Source organism: Lathyrus oleraceus, chromosome 7 (assembly GCF_024323335.1).
Source record: "Lathyrus oleraceus cultivar Zhongwan6 chromosome 7, CAAS_Psat_ZW6_1.0, whole genome shotgun sequence".
NCBI classification, from domain to species: domain Eukaryota; kingdom Viridiplantae; phylum Streptophyta; class Magnoliopsida; order Fabales; family Fabaceae; genus Lathyrus; species Lathyrus oleraceus.
Window position 1 is genome coordinate 397,978,358 of NC_066585.1, and position 21,283 is coordinate 397,999,640.

At 35.2% G+C, this 21,283-nt stretch overlaps 1 protein-coding gene across 3 annotated transcripts; it reads left to right on the forward strand.

The window, feature by feature from the left end:
• Window positions 1-14,816: 14,816 nt before the first annotated feature.
• LOC127105500 (cytokinin dehydrogenase 6) lies at window positions 14,817-17,425 on the forward strand. Of its 3 annotated transcripts, none has more exons than XM_051042693.1 (5): window positions 14,817-15,611; window positions 15,697-15,818; window positions 15,979-16,239; window positions 16,552-16,814; window positions 16,892-17,425. In XM_051042693.1, exons 1-5 carry the CDS (start codon window positions 14,987-14,989, stop codon window positions 17,217-17,219), a joined length of 1,599 nt encoding a protein of 532 aa, XP_050898650.1. In that variant the 5' UTR covers window positions 14,817-14,986; the 3' UTR covers window positions 17,220-17,425. The 3 variants fall into 3 exon arrangements, with proteins under 3 accessions (XP_050898650.1, XP_050898651.1, XP_050898649.1); XM_051042694.1 differs by having other exon boundaries at window positions 14,818-15,611; window positions 15,691-15,818; window positions 16,552-16,800; XM_051042692.1 differs by having other exon boundaries at window positions 14,819-15,611; window positions 15,691-15,818.
• Window positions 17,426-21,283: the final 3,858 nt, after the last annotated feature.

Consider the following 21,283-nt stretch of genomic DNA (forward strand, 5'->3'; position numbering starts at 1 on the left):
TACCCGCGAATTCTCCCACGGCCTTCATGCTAGTTCCTGCGGATTTTCCCGCGTGTTCATCCGCGTTACCTGCGGATTATGGATGTGCATGCGCTTAGGGCTTGGTCCAAAACGACCGTGTTTAGCCTTGGCGCGCTTGGATTTTCAAATCGTGCATGGCTTCGAATCCTGGCTCCATCATTTTCCAATTTGCTTCATGATATTATTTGTCTTATTGTCCATTCATTCACATTCCTTGCTTTTATTTTTTTATTTTTTCATCACTTTATAAAATCCATAAATAATTGAAAACAACTCCAAAAAATATGAGGTTTTTTGTGTTAGGTCCTATTTCCTATCTACTTTTTTATGAGTTTTTTTCCAGAATTTGTGCTTGGTTGGAATTTAAATTTGCCTAGGGTTTGTGTATGCATATGCTATCTTGTACCTTGCTTGCCTTTTTCTTTGTGAAATAATGATGGTTTATCCAATGAATGTGAAAATTGACATGCTTAAACTAGATTCTTTTCTTGATCTTTTGGTTTTGAGTTTGCATTTTTAACATTTATGGTTGTTGAGATATGATCTGGTTAATGTAGGTGTGACAATGTGTGTCACACCTTTGCTTGCTCAATTTGTTGATTTTCTTTGCCATGCCATATAAATGCCAAATGATGTGATTGTTTGCATGATGCATCTTCTGGATGTTAGGATTGATCATGAAATTTTTGTAGAATTTTTGGATTCATTTCTGATTTGTTTGGTATTTTTTCTTGCTGGTTGACCATTTGTGGACTTTTGAATAGTCATGAACTTCAATGATTTGTGAAATGCTGGTTGTGTATCCCATGATTGTGAAATTTTGCACATTGATTCTAGACACTTTGAAGTTTATTGTGGCTTTGGTTTGGGTCATTTATCATTTGTCCATTCTGTTTTAGGCTTGTGCTAAGTTAGTGCATCAAATTGTGCCTCCTTTGAGTTTGTTTGTGATTACCTTGCCTTAGGGAATTTTATTGCCATGCTTATACTTGTCCAAATGCCTTGATTTTTGGTGTGGTGATCATTTGATATGTCCTGTTTAGCCTTGATTTTTCTTGAGATTTATGGAACCATTTTAGAATTAATGTGCATTTGTTCATTCTGTTGCTTCAATGTGCTTCCACCTTGCATACTTTGCCTTATTTGATTTATGAAATGAATTTGGTTGATGCTATTGACATGAGACCTTTTGGATTATGTTCTTGATTGGTTGAGTTTGATTCATGTCAATTTTCATGTTCTGTTTTGGATTATTTCTCCTTCTTTGACCCTAGGCCTTGACCTAGTGGTTTGCTTCTCATGTTTGAGCTTGTTTTTAGGTTAAGAAGTACATGGCCATAAGGGGATTAATTCACATTGCTTGAGTTGGTTTATTTGATTGATATTGACTAACCTTGACTTGTTTTGTAGGATGCTTTTAGCTCATTTGAGTTGAGCTTGTGCCTTGCACTTTGTAGCCTTGCTTGTTTGATTGTGTATTTGTCTGTTGACTGTTGGATTATCTGTTGAACTTTTTGACTTGTATACTGATTTATTTGATGTTCCATAGGTACATTAGTTGTTTAAGTTCACTTTGAACTTGCTTTTGCTTGGTTGCTTAACCACTTTAGGTATAACCTCTCTTCTTCATGTAGTCTGGAAGACCTGGCTTGTTATGTGGCCAGGCACCTGTCTGAAGTCCTCCTTAAGAGGCAATGCTTGTGATTGTTTACTCTTTGTGCCAAGCAGGAAAAGTCCTCATATGAGGCAATTGGTAGATAAAAGAGATGTGTAGTCCATCTCCTACTATTCAGTGTGTCATCCCTTTGCTCACATTACATGTTGATGCATTGTGGATATTAACCCAAGATCTATAGAGTCATTCACTTGTGGAGAGAGTTCCAACTTTCTGAACTCCCACACCTTCTATTATTCAATGCTCTCCCTGACCAGGGATAAGAGTTATGAGGCACACCCCTCATCTCCATTTCATCTGCTTCACCTTAACTCTCAATGTTAAGGTTAAGAGCACAACTTACCCCATTCCAGTTGACTTTAAAGTCTAACCCTTGCTTGAGCCTAATTGCTTGTATATAGTGTGTGCTAACTGAATCATTGATTGCTTATCGGTTCATCTGTACATGTTTGCTTGTTTGCCTTTGTGCATTTATCATCATTAATTGTTCATTATTGCATGACCATCATTTCATATCTTTGTGACACATCTTTGTTTGTCCATTGAGGAATCAACTGTAAGTCCATTCATTGGCCATTGTTCCTATGATTTGGAAGGGGTTGAGTGTAAGACCATTTCATTGGCCACTTATGTCCTCTTTGCTTAGTGCTTTTGTTTGTTTGTTGTATGTGAGGATTCAATTGTAAGTCCATGTTGTTGGCATTTGTTTTCCCATGATCATCTGTTGGAGATTAGAGTAAGCCCATATAGATTGGCATCTGACATCCATGTTTTGTTTTGTTTTAGGAGATTGGAATAAGTCCATTTATTGGCATCTGATATCCTTGTTTGTTTTAGGAGATTGATGTAAATCCATTGATTGGTATCCGGTATCCACCTTTGTTTGTGAGACTAGTGTAAGTCCATTGATTGGCATCCGGTATCATTGTTTGGTTTTAGGAGATTGGTGTAAATCCATTGATTGGTATCCGGTATCCGCCTTTGTTTGTGAGATTGGTATAAGTCCATTGATTGGCATCCGGTATCACCTTGCTTTGCATTTGCTTACTTGCATTGTTGTTTATTCCAAAGGACACACTTGAATCATCTTCCATATGATTTCAAGAGGTGAACATCTAAGAAGTTTTACTTCCTCACCCTTCCATTTTTGTGTGCATTTTCAAAACTCCCTTTTCACATGCTAATTCAAAAATTTTGACATCTATTGTGCAAACATTCTCATCTCTTTTCAAATTAGAAACCTAGGCTTTAGGCCTTTGATTTTTCAAACTCCATTTCATAATACTTCTTTGAATTGAATTCTAATCATACTTTGACCATCTTTTGTGAATAAATCCTAATTGGTTAATCCAACTCATACAATTGTTTTGTGGCTTTGTCCATTCTTGATAAGTTTTCATACATTAGCCATAGGTTTGATTTATCCTAGTTGGTTGATGTAAATCTCACCTTCTTATCCTTAGTGATTGAATTGTAAGACTTCCTTGCTTATTATAGGGTTAACCCCTCACTAGCAAGTTGAAGCTGTTCTCACATGGTGGACCTGTTGTTTGTATAAGGTTGAGTTTTCTCCCGTGGATAACGAAAGACCTTAAGGCTTTTGTTTTAAAAATGAACCCACTCATATTTTGGAAAATTTTTAGCCGAACTACGCCGTTTTGATCCTTACCTTCCATGGAGAGGTACGTAGGCAACGGGTTCATCCGTTCAAACACAAAAATAATAACTTGTATATTCTTTTCTCATCTTCCCAATCATGTTTGCACAATATGTCATAAACAAATAAACTTTTTATACAACAAGTGTGAAAAGGGCTCCCTAGGAGTACCTAGGACGTTTTGGGTGCCTAACACCTTCCCATTGCGTAATTTACCCCTTACCCCGATCTCTGATCTTTTCATTAGTTTTCTATGTGTAAAACTTCTTAGGCTTTTGTTCGCTTTTTAGCCAATCCTTTGGATAAATAAAAGTGCGGTGGCGACTCGATTTCTTTGTATGCTTTGCTTTTGATTTAATCAATAAATCATAAAGTGACGAATACACCGCTACAGGTACACTACCCTTCAAGGCTGAAAAAGGAGTGTCAAGGTTCACATCCTTCTAGGCAAGGTATCACTACCATAGTTTAAAACTGATAATGTCAAGGAACCAAATTTCCAAGGTTTATCACCCTACAGGGCGAAGAGAATCAAATGCCAGAGTCCACGACTCTCAAGGAAAAGAACTGAATCAAATAGCCAAGGTTTATCACCTCACAGGATAGAGAGAAACATATGCCAGAGTCTATGACTCTCAAGGCAAAGATCAAGTGCCAAGGTTTATCACCTTACAAGGTAAGAAGAGACATATGCGAGAGCCTATGACTCTCAGGGCAAAGAACTGAATTGCCAAGGTTTATCACCTCACAAGGCTAGGAATAAGTGAATTACCAAGGTCTATCACCTCTCAAGGCAAAGAATTGAATTACCAAGGTTTATCACTTTTCAAGGTAAAGGATTGAATTGAATGAGGGTGTACAACAACAAGTTGCTAACAGCAGAAGATGCTCCATTATTAAAGTGTTGAATGATTGATACTTGCTTGATAACTTGTCAATTGCATGATTCAAATTTCACTAAAGTATATGAATGAGGGCGGGTACTTTTAATAACTAGGGCCTACGCCCCGTACGTAAAGTCACTCTAGACAAGGATAGGAGAAACTCTGTCTCATCATTCCTCGTTACTTAAGGCTCATAGCGTGTAACTCTCATCTTGATTGACAAGTGTTGTTAAAGGCTTATGATTAGTGATCTTGGTAATGCTATGTTGTTTGTTGCATTGCGAAGACTTGACAATTATTTGATACGAATTATGCTAAAGTCTATGAATAAGGGAAAATGCTTTGAATAGCTAGGGCCTACGCCCCGTACGCAAAGTCACTATGGACAAGGGTAGGATAAACTCTGTCTCTTCATTCCTCATTACTTAAGGCTTATTGCTTACAATTTTAACCGCACTTGTCAATTGTTGATACCTTTGTTGTGCTTGAGAATATGGTCCACTTTGCTAGCTATGCTTGACTGATGTTGACTTGAAGTCTTGATCTTGCATTTGAACCTTGAGGTCTTGAGCTCTAGAGATCCAGCATATCCATAATAGCTTGAGCGTAATGAACTTGCCATATCAAGTGATCAAGAGTCTTTTGATCACTCGAAATAGGTTTGGGGCTTACAGCACAATTACAAATGATTTGGTTGACCAAAGTGTCCTTTGGTCAACACTAACCAATGGGATTAAAAATAATAGTTAATGTACAATAATAATCTATTGAATTAATCAACTACATTGAGTCAGACGAATCTGATAAAGACCCTAAGCTAAGGGAACATGTAATAAAAATCAAGATATTTTTACCTAGGGTCAAAATGGTCATTATGTGCAACAAGAAAGAATTAGGAAAATTTTCTACTAATCAATTTTGTCAAATGCTAACCCGAATTTTATAATTATTCTAAAAGTGGCCAATTAAGATTTTATCATAAATACGTCCTAAAAACTAATTAATCCCCAATTTTACTTAATCTAACATGGAAATTCTAATTAAACTAATTTAAAATTTTAATTAACATAATTAGTCAGGATCAATCCTAACTAGCTTAAAGTCATTAGTCTTAAAATCCAATTACCTTGGATTAATTCCTAAATCTATCCTTAATTAAATCAACACAATATAAAACAATATTTAAAAAAAGGAACCTGGGCCCTAATTGATGACTATAGGGGGTGTAGGCCCAAATTCAGAATAACCACAAAAAACAGTTGGGCCAGGGGAAGCAAGGCCCAACACTTCAATGACCAGGAGGGGGTGCGTTAAACCCTAAAGTATGCAAGGGACCAAGTCCAATTGGGGCTTGGGGAAAAAAAACCTTCAAGTAGACTTGAAGACGGAACCAGGCTTATATTCACAAGAGTTGAACGTTGCAGCCAAATGTGAAAGAAAATGAAGCTCCTTGAAACGGATTCTGAAATTGACGTGATTTCGTCACTGATTTCATGCATCTCCGTCGTCCACATCATTGCATCTCCACCACCGTCATCTCAACATGTTCGATCCCTTCATGGTGTGTAGCTTCGTTTTGGATCCAAGGATATGACGCATAAGTTGTTCCTCGCAACTTCGACGTCTCACATCTCTGCTACCGTGTGTTATCGTAATCTTGTTTTTGAGGACACTTTCAATGAATCGGGAGGTGGATCTTTCATTCGCACCGCCATAACTGAACCGAAGCGCTTCTTCATCCATGCTTGATGCTTCTCGCTTTCACAACTTAACACGCGAACAAGACCAGACCGAGCTCGCCGCTCGTCGTCTTTTCCACACTCGAAATTGATCGAAAGAAGAATCCGAAAACAGGTTACGATGGATTCAAGAAAAAATCACCTTATTCGAACTCTGGTATGGCGAATCAACATGTATTGGAATCTTGGCTCTGCTTCACTTCATTCTCTCTTCTTCTTCCTTGTTCTTCTGTTGAATTTCTGTGTTTTCTTTTGGATTTGTTGTCGTTGCAAATTGATGCGTGTCCTTGTGATGCATAATGAAGATTTGATGTTGGTTGCACTTCTCATTAGGGTGCGAATGGATTGTTGAATTGCACACTGATTGTGAGATTGGGAATGAAAGAGCTCATGGTTGATGGTGATGCATGATGAGGAATTTCGGTTGCAAATTGATGGAGAAGAATTGTTACAGATCGATGAAGAAGCTGCAAAGTGATGAAGAAAAAAGTTGTTGCAGAATGGTGAAGAGGAAGTTGCAAAATGATGAAGAAGAATCTACAAGATTGAGTTACTTTGAGGTCAAATCGAAGCAACTCAGATCATGAACCTCAAATTTCAAATCCATGTATTTTTCAATATATTTGGAATTGGAAGAAATGGAGGTCAGATTCATGCTCCCGAGCATTTTTCCTTCAAAAACATGTACTTAATTTTCATTTTGCATTTGGTTTATGGTCGACCAGTCCGGTGAGGTCCACCAGAGAAGATGACCGGAGCTCTAGCTTTAGTGGTGTGCTGGCTTTGCCCAGACCATCTGATCTTGGTTCCATATTTTAATCAGGACCCTTGCTTTTGCATACCACGTATGTACACGCGTTGACTGAGGTGTTGGATGGAGCGCGCGCTTGGCCATCAGATCTGCCATCTCAATTAATGAGGGAGATCTGATGGCCCTTGTTTTTTTGAATTTCTTTTTATTTTCTGATTTTTCATTTAATCCCTTTATTTTATTTTATTCATAGAAATTTCATTTTTAATCCAAAAAAATGGGACTTTCACTAAAAATCTTTAAATATTTTTCTCTTCCATATTCTGGATTAAAATTACTTTTGGCTTACTTTTGGTATTTTTCATTAATTAAATATTTATGTGCATATTTTTAATTGTTTAAGAATACTTCTGACTTTTTAAAAATAGTGAATTTTTTTGTCTAAGGTCCTTTGACCTTGTTTGACCTAGGATAAATCCCTTGGCCATTTATTTGGTATTTTGAAGGGATTTTAGGTTTTGACCAAATTAAAATGTATTTTAATTCATTTTTAAATTGATTTTCAATTGATTAATTATTTAAAAATATTGTTGAGCCATTTTTATGGTCTTGTGATGTTTGACTTTCTGTTTGGGCCTTGGTCAAGGTTGATTTGACTTTTGTTAAATCAAAACCATTGGATTTAGGGGATTGATGAAATGTACATTTCATCTCCCAAAATGAATGGATGATTTTGATTTGATGAAACTCCTTCCATGATCAATTTGTGTTTCTATTTCCCCTCTCCCTCTTCATCTTCATCCCTATTCTTTCTCATTCCCCCCATTTGACCAATGAAATCTCTAATGTCTAAAGGCTAATTGATTCATCAATGACCTTGTGTCAGATGAATAAATAAAAGTGTGATTGAGATAGGTCCATCCCTTTTGATCTTTTTCTTTTAGTGTGTGGTATGTTTTGGGAGTTTGGTCCTTCATACCAAATCTCTAACATGCATTAACACCTAAATTTGTATTGCCCGACCTCAGGTAGTTGCGACTTCTACATAAGTCCAATTACAATTGCTTAACATATAGCTAAATTTGATCCTTAAGGCATAACATTCTAGTAAGTGAGATTGTAAGTCTCCCATTCTTCATGGCATTGTGTGGAGACTTGACCTTTTTTTCGTTCATGGGAGCTAGTGACATACTTGTTGAATTATCCAAGTTGGAGCCTTTCTCATGGAAGATGTCTTGGTTTAAGGATTCATACTTGTGAATGAATGGTTGAGTGTTCTCCGAAGAATGACTTAATCAATTAAAAATCGCCATTAACACTTGACTAACTTTTGACTAACATTTGACTAACCCTTGTTAATATTGCTTTACTTTCAAGTCATTTACTTTATGCAATTTAGATTTCAATCATTTATCATTCATTGCCATTTACATTTCATATAACTTATTTATGTTTATGTCACTTTCACTTTGCTCATTTGAGCCATATCTTGTGATTATATATATATATATATATATATATATATATATATATATATATATATATATATATTTTTTTTTTTTTTTGTGTGTTTTGGTTTTGTTTGTGATCTTAGGACCTTAAAATACCTAATAACAACAAAAACCCAAAAAACATCTGGTGGACTGTTGAACTTGATCTGAATTTTTGGACTTAGGAGTATGCAACATTCCCTGTGCAAAAAGGACTTGGCCAATGCCAACATCCTGAGACTAAGTTATTGTGAACTCAGCCTTCATCTGATACAAGCCTTGGGATTTATTTGAATTCATCTACTACTATGTCTTTGTGCTTAATTGTTATTTTGACCTTGTGTATGATGCTTTACTCTGAGTTGATAAAGGAATATTTCATCTGATACATGGGAAGACAATGAAGACTGTTAGCTATTGAAGTGCTTTCTTGGATGTGGACATATTTATTTGATGCCTTGATCTTCATGATGTCTGGATATTGCTCATTGCTTAGTTGATTATTTCTTTATTAAAGACCAAAGGAAAATGAGTTTCTATATGACATTCTTGTCTGTTGGATTGCATCCCATTGGTCAGATCTTTTCGATCCTTAACTTTTAAGTTTATGCTTAGGATAGCCTCTTCATCTCCCCCCACTTCTTAAATTTCAAAATCTCTCCCTCTTTTCAAAAAAATTCTTTGCTTGTGATTTCAAACTTAAACATGTTTAAGTAATTAGAAACTTTGGCCTTATGTCATTGAATTTTTAAACTTCTTTTCTTAAATAAAAATTTGTAAATAAACTTGATCACATTGACTTAAATTTCAAAAGAAAAAAAGAACTAACAACCCCATTCAAGTCTTTGGCCTTTTGTGCCTTTTCATTTAAATCTTTGTTAAAATCAATTCACCAACTTCTTTGAAAATTTTACCATGAACTACAAGGTTTTGATCCCTCATTTTTATGTTGGTACGTAGGCATAAACCCGAAGGTATTGTCAAACACAAAAACATAATCAATGAATTCTTTTCTCATCCCCACACTCTATTTTTTATATTTTATACCAAACACATATGCACACATAAAAAATGGCTCCCTAGGAGTACCTAGGACACTTTAGGTGCTAACACCTTCCCTTAGTGTAACTTACCCTCTTACCTGTAATATCTGGCATTTTATTAGTTTTGATTTGAAAACTTCTTATCTTTGGGTTTGTTCGTACTTTTCCCTTTTCCTTTGGAAACAATAAAAGCGCGGTGACAACTCTGGTTTTATTGACGTTAAGCTTATCCATAGCTTGATGGTCATGAATTTACCGCTACAGAGGCGAATGAGGTATACATAGCAATGAGATTCAATTTTTGTGAGTTGCAATTCTGTTAAAAATTGTTAGATTGCAATTATTCTGTTAGAGTGGTTGTGATTCTTTGTACTACCTTTAAATTTGTTTATAGTGGACTTCACTTGTGTTATTAACTAGATGTAGGGTTATGCTTCTGTTGGAGCAAATGTATAGGTCGTATGCATTTTTATGTTGGAGCTTTGTTGGAAAAATTGCAGGTGAAATTCTCTTGGAATTAGGAATTGGTTAGAGTTAGAATTGTTAACCATTCTGTTAATGTTGATTACTTTTGGTGGAAATTTTTAAGTAGTGAAATGAAGGTAGTTTAGTGTTGAGAAATTTCTGTGAACTAAATATGTTAGAATGGTGTTGCATATTAAGTTTTGTTAGGCTTTGTTAGTCAAGTTTTCATCTTATTTCATCATTGATAATGTGTTATTCTCCTAATTTTTTTGTCAATTTAATCTCAGTCTCTAAATTATGTAAAAATTCCAAGTATATAACTTTCCCCCTTTCCCCTACTAGGATGCAGTCCCTTCATATAACTTTTCCCTTCATTGTTGTAGATAAAAATGCAACTTGTGATGTCCACCTCTATGGCAAACATAAAAGAAATCCTTATCATTCAAGTTTCAATAAATCGTAACAACCTTTTGATATTGCTAATTTTGATATTTGGGATCCTATTTCCATTAAATCTCATCATGATCACTCTTATATTTTGACTATTATGGATGATTTCAACAGATACACTTGGATCATTCTTATGATAACTATGTCTGAAACAAGACAAAATGTTATCAATTTCATCAAAATGATTGAAACACAACATAATTCTCACCTTAAGACCATTAGGAGTGATAATGGCCCTGAATTCATTATGCCTCAGTTTTATGCTTCTAAGGGCATTTCTCAATAAACTAGCTGTGTTGAGTCCCCCCCCCCCCCCCCCCCCCCCCAAAAAAATGGAAGTGTGGAAAAAAAACACTAGCATATCCTTAACATTGCCCGTGCCTTGTTATTCCAAGCTAATATCCCTAAAATATTTTGGTCATATGCTGCCACTCATGTTGTTTACATCATTAATAAAGTTCCTAGTCTTATCTTGAATAACAAGTCACCTCACCATATGTTGTTCAAATAAGTTCCTAATTTACATGTGTTAAAGGTTTTTGGTTTCTTAGCCTATGTTGCAACCTTTCAATCACATAAGACCAAGCTTGATTCTAGGGGCAGGAAATGTGTTTTCTTAGGGTTCAAGCAAGGTACCAAAGGAGTGATTCTATTGAACCTCAACAATCATGACATTTTTATCTCTAAGAATGTTGTTTATCATGAACATATATTTCCCTATAAACCCAACTGGAACTGTTACACGGGTTTGAAACCTGCCACTGATTTCAATGATCTTACTCCTCACTTACCTACCATTCCCAATCTTAAGCCTTTGCCCCCAACACTTGACCCTGCTCCAGTTCTCAATCCTTTAGAATATGATCATATTCAACCTGATGACACATCTCGTCTCACACCCGAGCCTAGCATTGTAACCTCTCCTCATAGTTCAATTAGACCTAGTAGAACCATAAATCCTTCTGTTCATCTCAAGGATTATGTGTGCAGTTCTTCACGCAATAAGTGCATGCCTTTCTCTTCAAGTTTACACTATCCCATTTCCTCTTTTCATTCTTTTAAGTTTTTATCTCCAAGTCATAAATCTTTCAGTTATTTTGTCACACTTGACCATGAGCTTATAACTTATGCGGAAGCATGCAAAGATAAGAATTGGTTACATGCCATGAATTATGAATTGGAAGCACTAGCTATCAATGGAACCTGGAAATTGGTAGACCTGTAACCTAATGTCAAGCCTATCATAAGAAGGTGGATATACAATATTAAACACAAGGATAATGGCACAATTGAGTGATATAAGGTAAGACTTATTGAAAAGGGGTACAATCGAGTAGAAGGCGTGGATTTCTTTGACACTTTTCCCCTGTGGCAAATTTATCCACAGTCAGAGTTCTACCTGCATTAGCCTTCATTAAGAATTAATAATTGGCATTTACATCAGCTTGATGTGAATAATGCTTTCCTGCATGGTGACCTAGAGGAGGATGTTTACACGGGTGTTCCTCAAGGTATTACATGTAGCAAGCCAAATTAAGTATGCAAGCTAGTCAAGAACCTATATGGATTGAAACAAGGCAACAAGGAGTGGTATAAGAAACTCACATCATTGTTGGTCAGTCTTGGTTATACTCAGTCCAACTCAGACTATTCTATGTTTACCTTATTAAGGAATATCCACATCACAATTCTTCTTGTTTATGTTAACGATGTCATTCTGGCAGGCACATCATTGTCTGAGTTTGAACATATCAAACAGGTTCTTCATAGTGCTTTCAAGATCAAGGACCTAGGTATTTTGAAATACTTCCTTGGCCTTGAGGTGACTCATTCCAAAGAAGGCATTGTCATTTCACAGAGGAAGTATAGCATGGATCTACTAAAAGAGACATGATTGCTAGCTTCAAAACCTTTTGATACACCTCTCAATCCTTCAATCAAATTGTACCAAGATAATAGCAAACCACTTGAAGATATCACAACTTATAGAAGTCTCATTTACATGTTGCTTTATTTGAACAATACAAGGTCTGACATTACGCTTGCTACACAACAATTGAGTTAGTTTCTTCATTGTCCAAGTCAAGCACACTATCATGCCGCATGTAGAGTTATCAGATACCTAAAGTGAAATCATGGCAAGGGTTTGATGTTTCTTAGAAATTCAACATTGCAAATATTAGGATATTCTGATGTAGACTGGGAAGATTACATTGATGCAAGAAGATCTATACCAGGTTACTGTTTTTTCATTGGCTCATCCCTTGTTTCATGGAAATCTAAAAAGCAACAAACCATTGGTCGATCATTTTCAGAGGTAGAGTATAGATCCCTTGGTTCAGCAAATTGTGAATTGATTTGGTTAGTCTATATTTTGAAGGATCTCAACATTACTTGTTCCAAGATTCCAACCTTATACTATGACAATCAAAATGTTATTCACATAACATTGTACCTTGTCTTTCATGAGAGGACAAAACACCTGGAAACTGACTTCCATCTTGTGAGAGAAAAGATCAAGCAAGGAGTCTTAAAGTTTCTTCCAATAACCTCTCAAGAACAACTAGCTGACTTCCTCACAAAGCTATTAACCACAGGAAAATTTCAAATTTTCATTTCCAAACTTGACATGCTAGATATCTACCATGCTTAAACTTGAGGGAGGTTGTTAAAATACTGGTTTTAGATGCAAGATGCTCTAACTTTCCTTTCTTAGTTAGTTTAGAAAGTTAGTTTTAAACTTACTATTTTAGGAAAGTTAGTTGAAAGGTGGTTAAGCAAGGTTGTTAGTGCAGTTAGTTACACATGCTTATTACCTATATAACCTTTCATATTGTATCTTCATTTAAAAAAAAAGCAATAACAAATTTTCTGCTTCATTCTTTCTTCTTTCTCAAGCTTCTTTCATGGAGCTTTTATGATTTCTTGTTCATATTTCATAGCTCAATCATGAGCGATTTTAGTTCTTCACAGCACTAGCACGTTTGTTGTAATTTCTTTTATATTTAACTTGGCTTTGACTAGATTAAATTTGTGTCCCAGTGTTTTTTATTCTCTTTTGTTTTTATTTTATTTTGCGGAGGACTCTCATCTACACTACACTTAGTTACAAAAGTTAAAAAATTTAACCATAATATCTAACAAAAACCAATAACTATATTGAGATGAAACATAAAAATAAAGTTATAGGAAGTGTTAAAAAATATGACTGAGGCTAACTCAACCCTATAAAACCGATTGGTAGAGTGAGGATTATAAACACATATTAAAGCCATATATTATTTGATGTGAAACTTTTAACATACCCCATCACATTCAGGACTACACAACTGGAGCGTGAAAATAAATGATGGGTGATCCGATAGCGGAAATCATAGTAGGTGGTTCATCGGATCTTAAATCAAACTCTGTTACTATGTTAAGAAATGTGATTGAGTCTTAACTCAACCCTACGAAACTGATTGGTAGAATGAGAACTGCCTCTATTTATAAATATATGTTAAAGTCATATATTATCAAATATAAAACTCTTTCACCGAAAATAATGTAAATCTTGAATATTCTCTTTTTCTATCTTGAAATGATAGTACGGGAGTCCTTCTCATCCAATCTAATTGCAGGATACGCGATGTTTACATTCCGACAGTAGTGGTCTCAACACATCAACATTTTCAACATACGTGTAACCATACTATTGCTCACTAGTGAAAAGGGCTACCATACTGTTTCAACCCCAACTCTGTACAAAAATAACCAAAACCATAAAATACAAACAACACAATGTTAGTTTTATTTTATTACTATAAAAAATTGTTTTGCAAGTTTGAAAGGAATACCCTGAATTTAAGTTGAGTATGAATATTTATATGAATATCTATATTGATCAATGTAAATTGTTTTAAAATTATAATTTATTTTAAAATAAAATAAAATAAAAGTGATATAATATTGAATTGTTATGTTTGATTGATTAAGTGCACCAGTATTTAATTAAATTTAGCATAGGAGTTTTCACCGAAAATTGAAAATTTGTTTTGATTAGAAAATTGATAGTAACTTTTTAATTTTATTTTTTATTCTCATATATGTAATGGTGGTTCTAACAATCATAGATCTAACATATTCTTAGATGTGATGTTTTTATATATTCTGTGTTTTTCTTAAGATATTTTTGAATTTTCATCTTTTTCCCTCTTTTTTCTTTACTATTTTCATCTCTTTAGAAAGTAGGAGCTGATCTATTTCCCTCTTTTTCTTTACTATTTTCATCTCTTTATTAATATATTATTTTACTATTGAAAAAAGAAAAGAAAACTAATGATAAATAATAAATAAGAAATATGTATATGGAGTGTACCTAAAGCACATATTTATATTACTAAATTTGGAAACAATTATAAATGATAAATAAGAAATATGTATATGGAGTGTACCTAAAGCACGTATTTATATTACTAAATTTGGAAACAATCATCTTTAAATCGGTTAATGAACATAAATTTTTAAAACTACACGTCTTTCCTTTATGTTACTATATGGTGGAAAAAAATTAAAGTTGAAAGATTTGTAAGATCTCTTTTTGTTGTTACTTTTCCTCTTCAACTTGTCTTCTCAATGATGGCTTTTATTAGCCCTTGTCTTTAAAACAACCTATAACCCCCCAAAAACAAAATCCTAAAACTCTCATTCCTCCCAAGTAGACAGTCTTCATACGCATTCTCATAGGAATAGTTGACTAAGTCACTCAGAAAAAAAACTTGTTTAAATTCTGTCCAATATTGAGAATCAACAAAACACAACACACACAAAAAATGAGTTTCTTTGTACAACAACATAGCATTGTATTCCTTAAAGGCTTCATCACCTTGTTCCTTAGTTGTATTATTGCCACAAGGTTTAACTTTTGCCTTTCCAATTCCAACATCCCTTTTTCATTTAAAACACTTCCACTTGAAGGACATTTGAGTTTTGATGAAACTACTCTTAACAAAGCATCAACAGACTTTGGTAATCGGTACCAATATCATCCTGTTGCAGTTCTTCATCCGAATTCTGTTTCAGATATTGCAACGACAATAAAGCATATATGGAACATGGGACCTAGCTCTCATCTCACAGTTGCAGCAAGAGGACATGGACATTCACTTCAAGGACAATCGCAAACTCATGGAGGAGTTGTGATCAAAATGGAATCACTAAAACAACATGAAATGCAGGTACATGTTGGGAACTTTCCTCCATACGTGGATGTCTCAGGTGGTGAGTTGTGGATAAATATATTGCATGAGACTCTAAGATATGGGTTGGCACCAAGATCATGGACAGATTATTTGCATCTAACTGTTGGTGGAACTCTCTCCAATGCTGGTGTTAGTGGACAAGCGTTTAAGCATGGTCCTCAGATTAGTAATGTTCAGCAGCTTCAGATTGTTATAGGTTTGTATCTAACTGTTGTGGTCTAAGAATATGCTTTTTTATTTTTATTTTCTTTTGTTTAGTGAATGAATGAATGCAGGAACAGGGGAGGTGGTAGACTGTTCTGAGGTGAAAAATGAAGAACTCTTTCACAGTGTTCTTGGAGGGCTAGGTCAATTTGGCATTATAACGCAGGCGAGAATTCTGCTTGAGGAAGCACCTTCCATGGTATTTAATTAATGACTAATTCTTACAGATTACAATAAACAAACTCTTTGAATTTTTCTTAGTAACGAAAGTTCATCCATATAGCCTACTCTATTTAGTGGGATAAGGCTGAGTAGTAGTAGTTGTTGTTTATAAGTACTATTTGTATTGTTTGCAACAGGTAAAATGGATTAGAGTGCTATACTCAGATTTTGAAGCATTCACTAGAGACCAAGAGAGATTAATATCTCAAGATAATGCATTTGATTACATTGAAGGATTTGTTATCATAAACAGAACCGGTCTGCTAAATAACTGGAGATCATCTTTCAACCCACAGGATCCAGTTCAAGCCAGTCATTTCAACTCAGATGGAAAAACTCTCTTCTGCCTAGAATTAGCTAAATACATCAACTTTCAACATATAGATATAGTAAATCAGGTGGGTCACCAACAACACAATCTAAACATTACATACATCGTATCTGGTCTGAACATATGATTAGAATTTGCGGCAATCCTCACCTTATAAGTTAGTTTTATAAGGTTGAGTTATACTCAACTCAACCACTACTCTGAAATGATATTGAAGTCTGGTTCAAAACTTGTTAGATGATCTGCTATCACGTTTTTGCTATCGGATTACCTACCATTTATATTCATACATCAAACCCAATAGTATGTTTATAAGTGGATTTCAATCCTCAATTTTCAAAACTTTTTCTTACTCACTCTTTTTTTTTCTTTTATGCAGGAAGTTGAGAGACATTTATCAGATTTAAACTATATCCAATCAACTCTTTTTGTAACAGAAGTGACATATGTAGAATTCTTAGACAGAGTACATGTATCTGAGATGAAATTGCGTTCAAAAGGGTTGTGGGATGTTCCACATCCATGGCTCAATCTCTTTATACCAAAAAGCAAAATACACAGTTTTGCACAAGTTGTCTTTGGGAATATCCTAACACAAACAAGCAACGGCCCTGTCCTTATCTATCCGGTAAACAAATCAAAGTATGTGTCATTTAACCTTCAATCCTTTGAAAATAATTAGTTTTACATAATTGAATGATTATATATGTTGTTTGCAGGTGGGGCAATAGAAGTTCAGTTGTTATTCCAGATGAAGATATTTTCTACTTAGTAGCATTTCTTACATCTGCAGTACCTTGTTCGAATGGAAGTGATGGATTAGAACACATACTAAGTCAGAATAAAAGAATTTTAGAGTACTGTGAAAGAGAAAATCTTGGAGTAAAGCAGTATTTGCCACACTACAATACACAAGAGGAGTGGAGGGACCATTTTGGTACTCAATGGGAGGCTTTTAGGCAAAGAAAATTAGTTTATGACCCTTTTGCAATACTTGCTCCTGGCCAAAGAATTTTTCAAAAAACAATAACTACATCCTCACTTTAGAAAGATTCCAAATTCTATTACTTATTATCATTATTAATGTGAAAAAATGAAAATTTCCCTTATGGCACATGTGACATATGAAAAATGCTATATGTTTGTTTATAAAGGTTTGGATACAGACCACACAGATTGGAAAGAAGCAGAACCATTGATCGTGTACAGGAAAATGAATGAAAAAGAGATTTATAAATCTATAAATTGTTAGATTTGTATGTCTGACAAGTAAGTTAGGAGTTACTTTATGTCTATCTGTCATTATTGAATTGGATATTGATGTGAAAATTTCCATACAAAGCAGCAGATCCCTCTGATGAATTGATCATCAAAAGAAACCAAATATTTCATGCATTAATTATTAGTTTAGGGCATAAAGGGGACTTATAAATATTATATGTCAATGTTGTGAACACTTGCCTTCAAGAACAAGAATTATTTAAATAAATATGTTATTTAATATATTGCTAGATGTTTAATTATATATAAAAATAGATATGCCTTATAGAAGGAGTTGATTCAAACATATAAAGTTAATATGATATAAGAGAGGACATGTGACTTGCTTCTTGCATTATAGGATGGGCGGTACTTGTGGCAACGCTCAAGTTGTTGAATTGTAATTCTTTGTGTCGAAACAGGTTGTTCGACAGAAATAAGGAAGTGTCGAACCACCTAGTGTATTGAGTTGTGTTAGTGTATCGAAGTGTCAAAGTATCTTGCTTCACACAAAATTTCGACTTAGGCCTATTTTAGTAGTGTTAGCTATTTTGAGCTTTTATAGTTTTGGACTTTACCTTGTGGTCCAAGTTAACCTAAATCTATAAATATAGGGAGTAACCCTTATTATTGTAATGAAGTGAAAAGAGTATTCATAATATTGTAATTCACAGTATTTTGCAGTTGCAAAGTGAATAAGAAGTTTTCCACAGTTTGTGGACAGAGAGAAACTCTACAGAATTTAATTCTTCTTCTCCTTCATCGTTCTTTACTTTCTTTCTTTCTCCATTGTTCTTATCTTTTCATTGTTATTGTGTGAGGTGAAAACAATCTTGTTCATCAAGATTGATTGAAATTCTCCATAGTTTTTGGTGGATTTCAAGCATTTGGTATCAGAGCTCCGGTTTAAGCGATTTATGGGAAGAAAATCACCATGGTAACAAATCATCCAAACGGGTATTTTCCAGCAAATCTTCTGATTCTCAAGAACAACAATTATGAGAATTGGTGCAAACAAATAAATATTATGTTCTGTTATCAAGATCTTTGGGATCTTGTGAAGGAAGGAGTAGCAACGTTTGCAGAAGACGCAACACATCAAGAAAAGGCTGCACATAAAGAATTGAAGAAGAAAGATTATAAAGCTCTCTTTATAATCCATCAATGTGTTAATGCAAATAACTTTGAAAAGGTTAGTGATGCAGAGTCAACGAAAGAAGCATGGGAAATTCTGGATAAATTATTTGGAGGCGCAGAGAAGGTGAAAGAGGTGAGGTTACAAACTCACAAAAGGACGTATGAATTTCTTTAAATGGAAGACAATGAAAGCATAACTGATTTCTTCACCAAGGTTACAAAACTGATGAATCAAATCAAGGTATGTGGAGAAATGTTGACATCAAGATTTGTTGTTGGAAAGATCTTAAGGTCGTTGGCTTCAAAGTTCGACCACGTGGTAGTAGCCATAGAAGAGTTGAAAGATTTGTCAAAACTGACAAAGGAATATCTTCAAGGGAGGCTTGAATCTCATGAATAAAGAATGGCTGAAAGAGCTCTAGGAAAGTCGAAGAGTGATTTGGCTTTGCAGGCGCAATCAACAAAAGAAAGGAAAGGAAAAGGAAGCTGGAATGGCAACAAAGGCCAATGAGGTTACAACAATTCGACTGGTCGAAATCAGCAAGAAGGAAACTGGTTGAATCAGAGAAAACCCTGAAACCAAGGCAACCAAAGAGGTGGTGTTACAGGTAGAGGAAGAGGTGGTGGTCAAAAGTCAGACAAGAGTCACATTCGGTGTTACAATTGTCAGAAGTATGTCACTATTCTAGTGATGTCCAGAAAAGCAGAAGAATCAAGAAACTTATGCAAAGCTGGAAAAACATAAAGAATAAGAGACATTGCTGATGGTTACAGCAAGAGATGAAGAGAGATTCAAGGACCAGTGATACTTGGACTCAAGATGCGCATCACACATGCCTGGAAGAAAATATTGGTTTGTCAACATAAAGCCCTCAATGAAGAACATGGTGAAATTTGCAAATGACAACACTCTAGCAACTGAAGGTATTGGTGATGTTCTAATTATGAGGAAAGATGACAAGAGGTCAGTAATTTCAAATGTGTTGTACATACCAGACATGAAGAGCAATTTGCTCAACATATGGCGGTTAATCGAAAAGAACTACAAGATGTCGATCAAAGACAAGATGATGAGAGTTCTCGACTCAAATGGAAGATTGATCTTGAAGGCTCCAATGTCTCAGAATAGAACCTTCAAGATTGGGCTTAATGTGATGGAGCATAAGTGCCTTGTAACAGCAACCAACAGAGATGAATGGATATGGCATTATAAACTTGGCCATCTCAATTTCAAAGACATCGTAGATTTGAAGAGAAGAAAAATGGTTTCAGGATTACCAGAAATCGGCATTCCAAACAAAGTGTGTGAAGAATGTGTGCAGGCGAAGCAGCACAAGAGCAACTTTAGTAAGGATGCAAGAAGCAGGTCAAAGGCAATTCTTGAAGTCATATACCCTGATGTATGTGGTCCTCTCCAGGTGGATTCGATTGGAGGTAACAAATACTTTGTTACATTCATAAATGATTTTAGTTGAAAACTTTGGTTTTACTTAATCAAGAAGAAAAGTGAAGTGATCGAGGTATTTGCCAAGTTTAAATCTATGGTCGAAAGACAGAGCGGTCGAAAGATCAATATTTTGAGGACTGATGGTGGTGGAGAATATGTGTCAAAAGACTTCGACACATTATGTGTAAAAGAAGGGATTATAATAGTAAACACAAAAATAGTAAAAATAATTGATTAAGATAAAAGATGCTAGGGTGAGTGGTTGATTTAACCAGTTATGAATTCAGTCAAGATTTCCTTATTACATATGAAACATTCGATCACCTAACCTCAGAATATTCTTACTTAAGTCCTTAAGGAAGAAACTATTAAACTACCAATTCTTACTCAAATGTCCATTCAATTAATCATTGGTTTTAATCATACACAATATCAAGGTTTACGGTGATTTACGGAAGTTACTAGTCCTAGATGATGCATTCGTAAACCCAATTGTGTGAAAACCCTAACAATCACAATCCTGTTCTTGCAAGTCATAGATCAATTTGTATTTTCCGATACAAAAGCATAATAACATCACACAATTGAATTGAAATAAGTAACATGGTAATCAAGAAATCATTTGTTCAAATTCATAACATGCGATAACATCAGGACCACCCCCTAGCATCAGGGGGTTTAGCCTCTCATAGTACTTAAAGAACTCATAATGTAAAGATTAGACATTACAAAGAATTAGGAGATTTCGATCTTCAATGGTTGATGCCCTTGAATCTCGCCGTCTCAAATCCTTCGTATTCGCTATCTTCTCCAATGCAATGTTTTCTTTCGTCTGTCAAAAAAAAGTCCTTCTTCTTTCTCTTCCAAGCCTTCTTATAGCTTCAGATGAATCTCTTCCAAGCAAAAGGTCCAAACTACCCTTAATGAGAAGAATCGGTTCACAAAGCAAAAGTTAGGGTTTCCAAGCTGCGTCCAATCAACACGGCCGTGTGTCACCACACGGGTGCCCGTGTTGCTCTCCATTATATTTATTTTCAGCACAAGCTACAGAGGCAACAACACGGGCCGTGTTCCTCCACACGGGTGCCCGTGTTAATGCACTGTTTTAATCAACACGCCCATGTGGTGACACACGGGTTCCCGTGTTGATCTCTGTTTTTCTTCTCCCCTTTTGCTCTGCCTGATCAACAACACGGGCAGTGTTGTGGCACACGGGTGCCCGTGTTGACCTGCTGTTTTTTTTCATATTTTTGCCTTTCTGAGTATC

What these genes read in the sequence shown, in the direction of transcription:
- LOC127105500 (XM_051042692.1), top strand. Translation starts at nt 14,987, where the DNA reads ATGAGTTTCTTTGTACAACAACATAGCATTGTATTCCTTAAAGGCTTC. An exon ending in GCAGCTTCAGATTGTTATAG is followed by an intron (nt 15,612 to 15,690) that starts GTTTGTATCTAA and finishes GAATGAATGCAG; the next exon opens with GAACAGGGGAGGTGGTAGAC. An exon ending in ATATAGATATAGTAAATCAG is followed by an intron (nt 16,240 to 16,551) that starts GTGGGTCACCAA and finishes TCTTTTATGCAG; the next exon opens with GAAGTTGAGAGACATTTATC.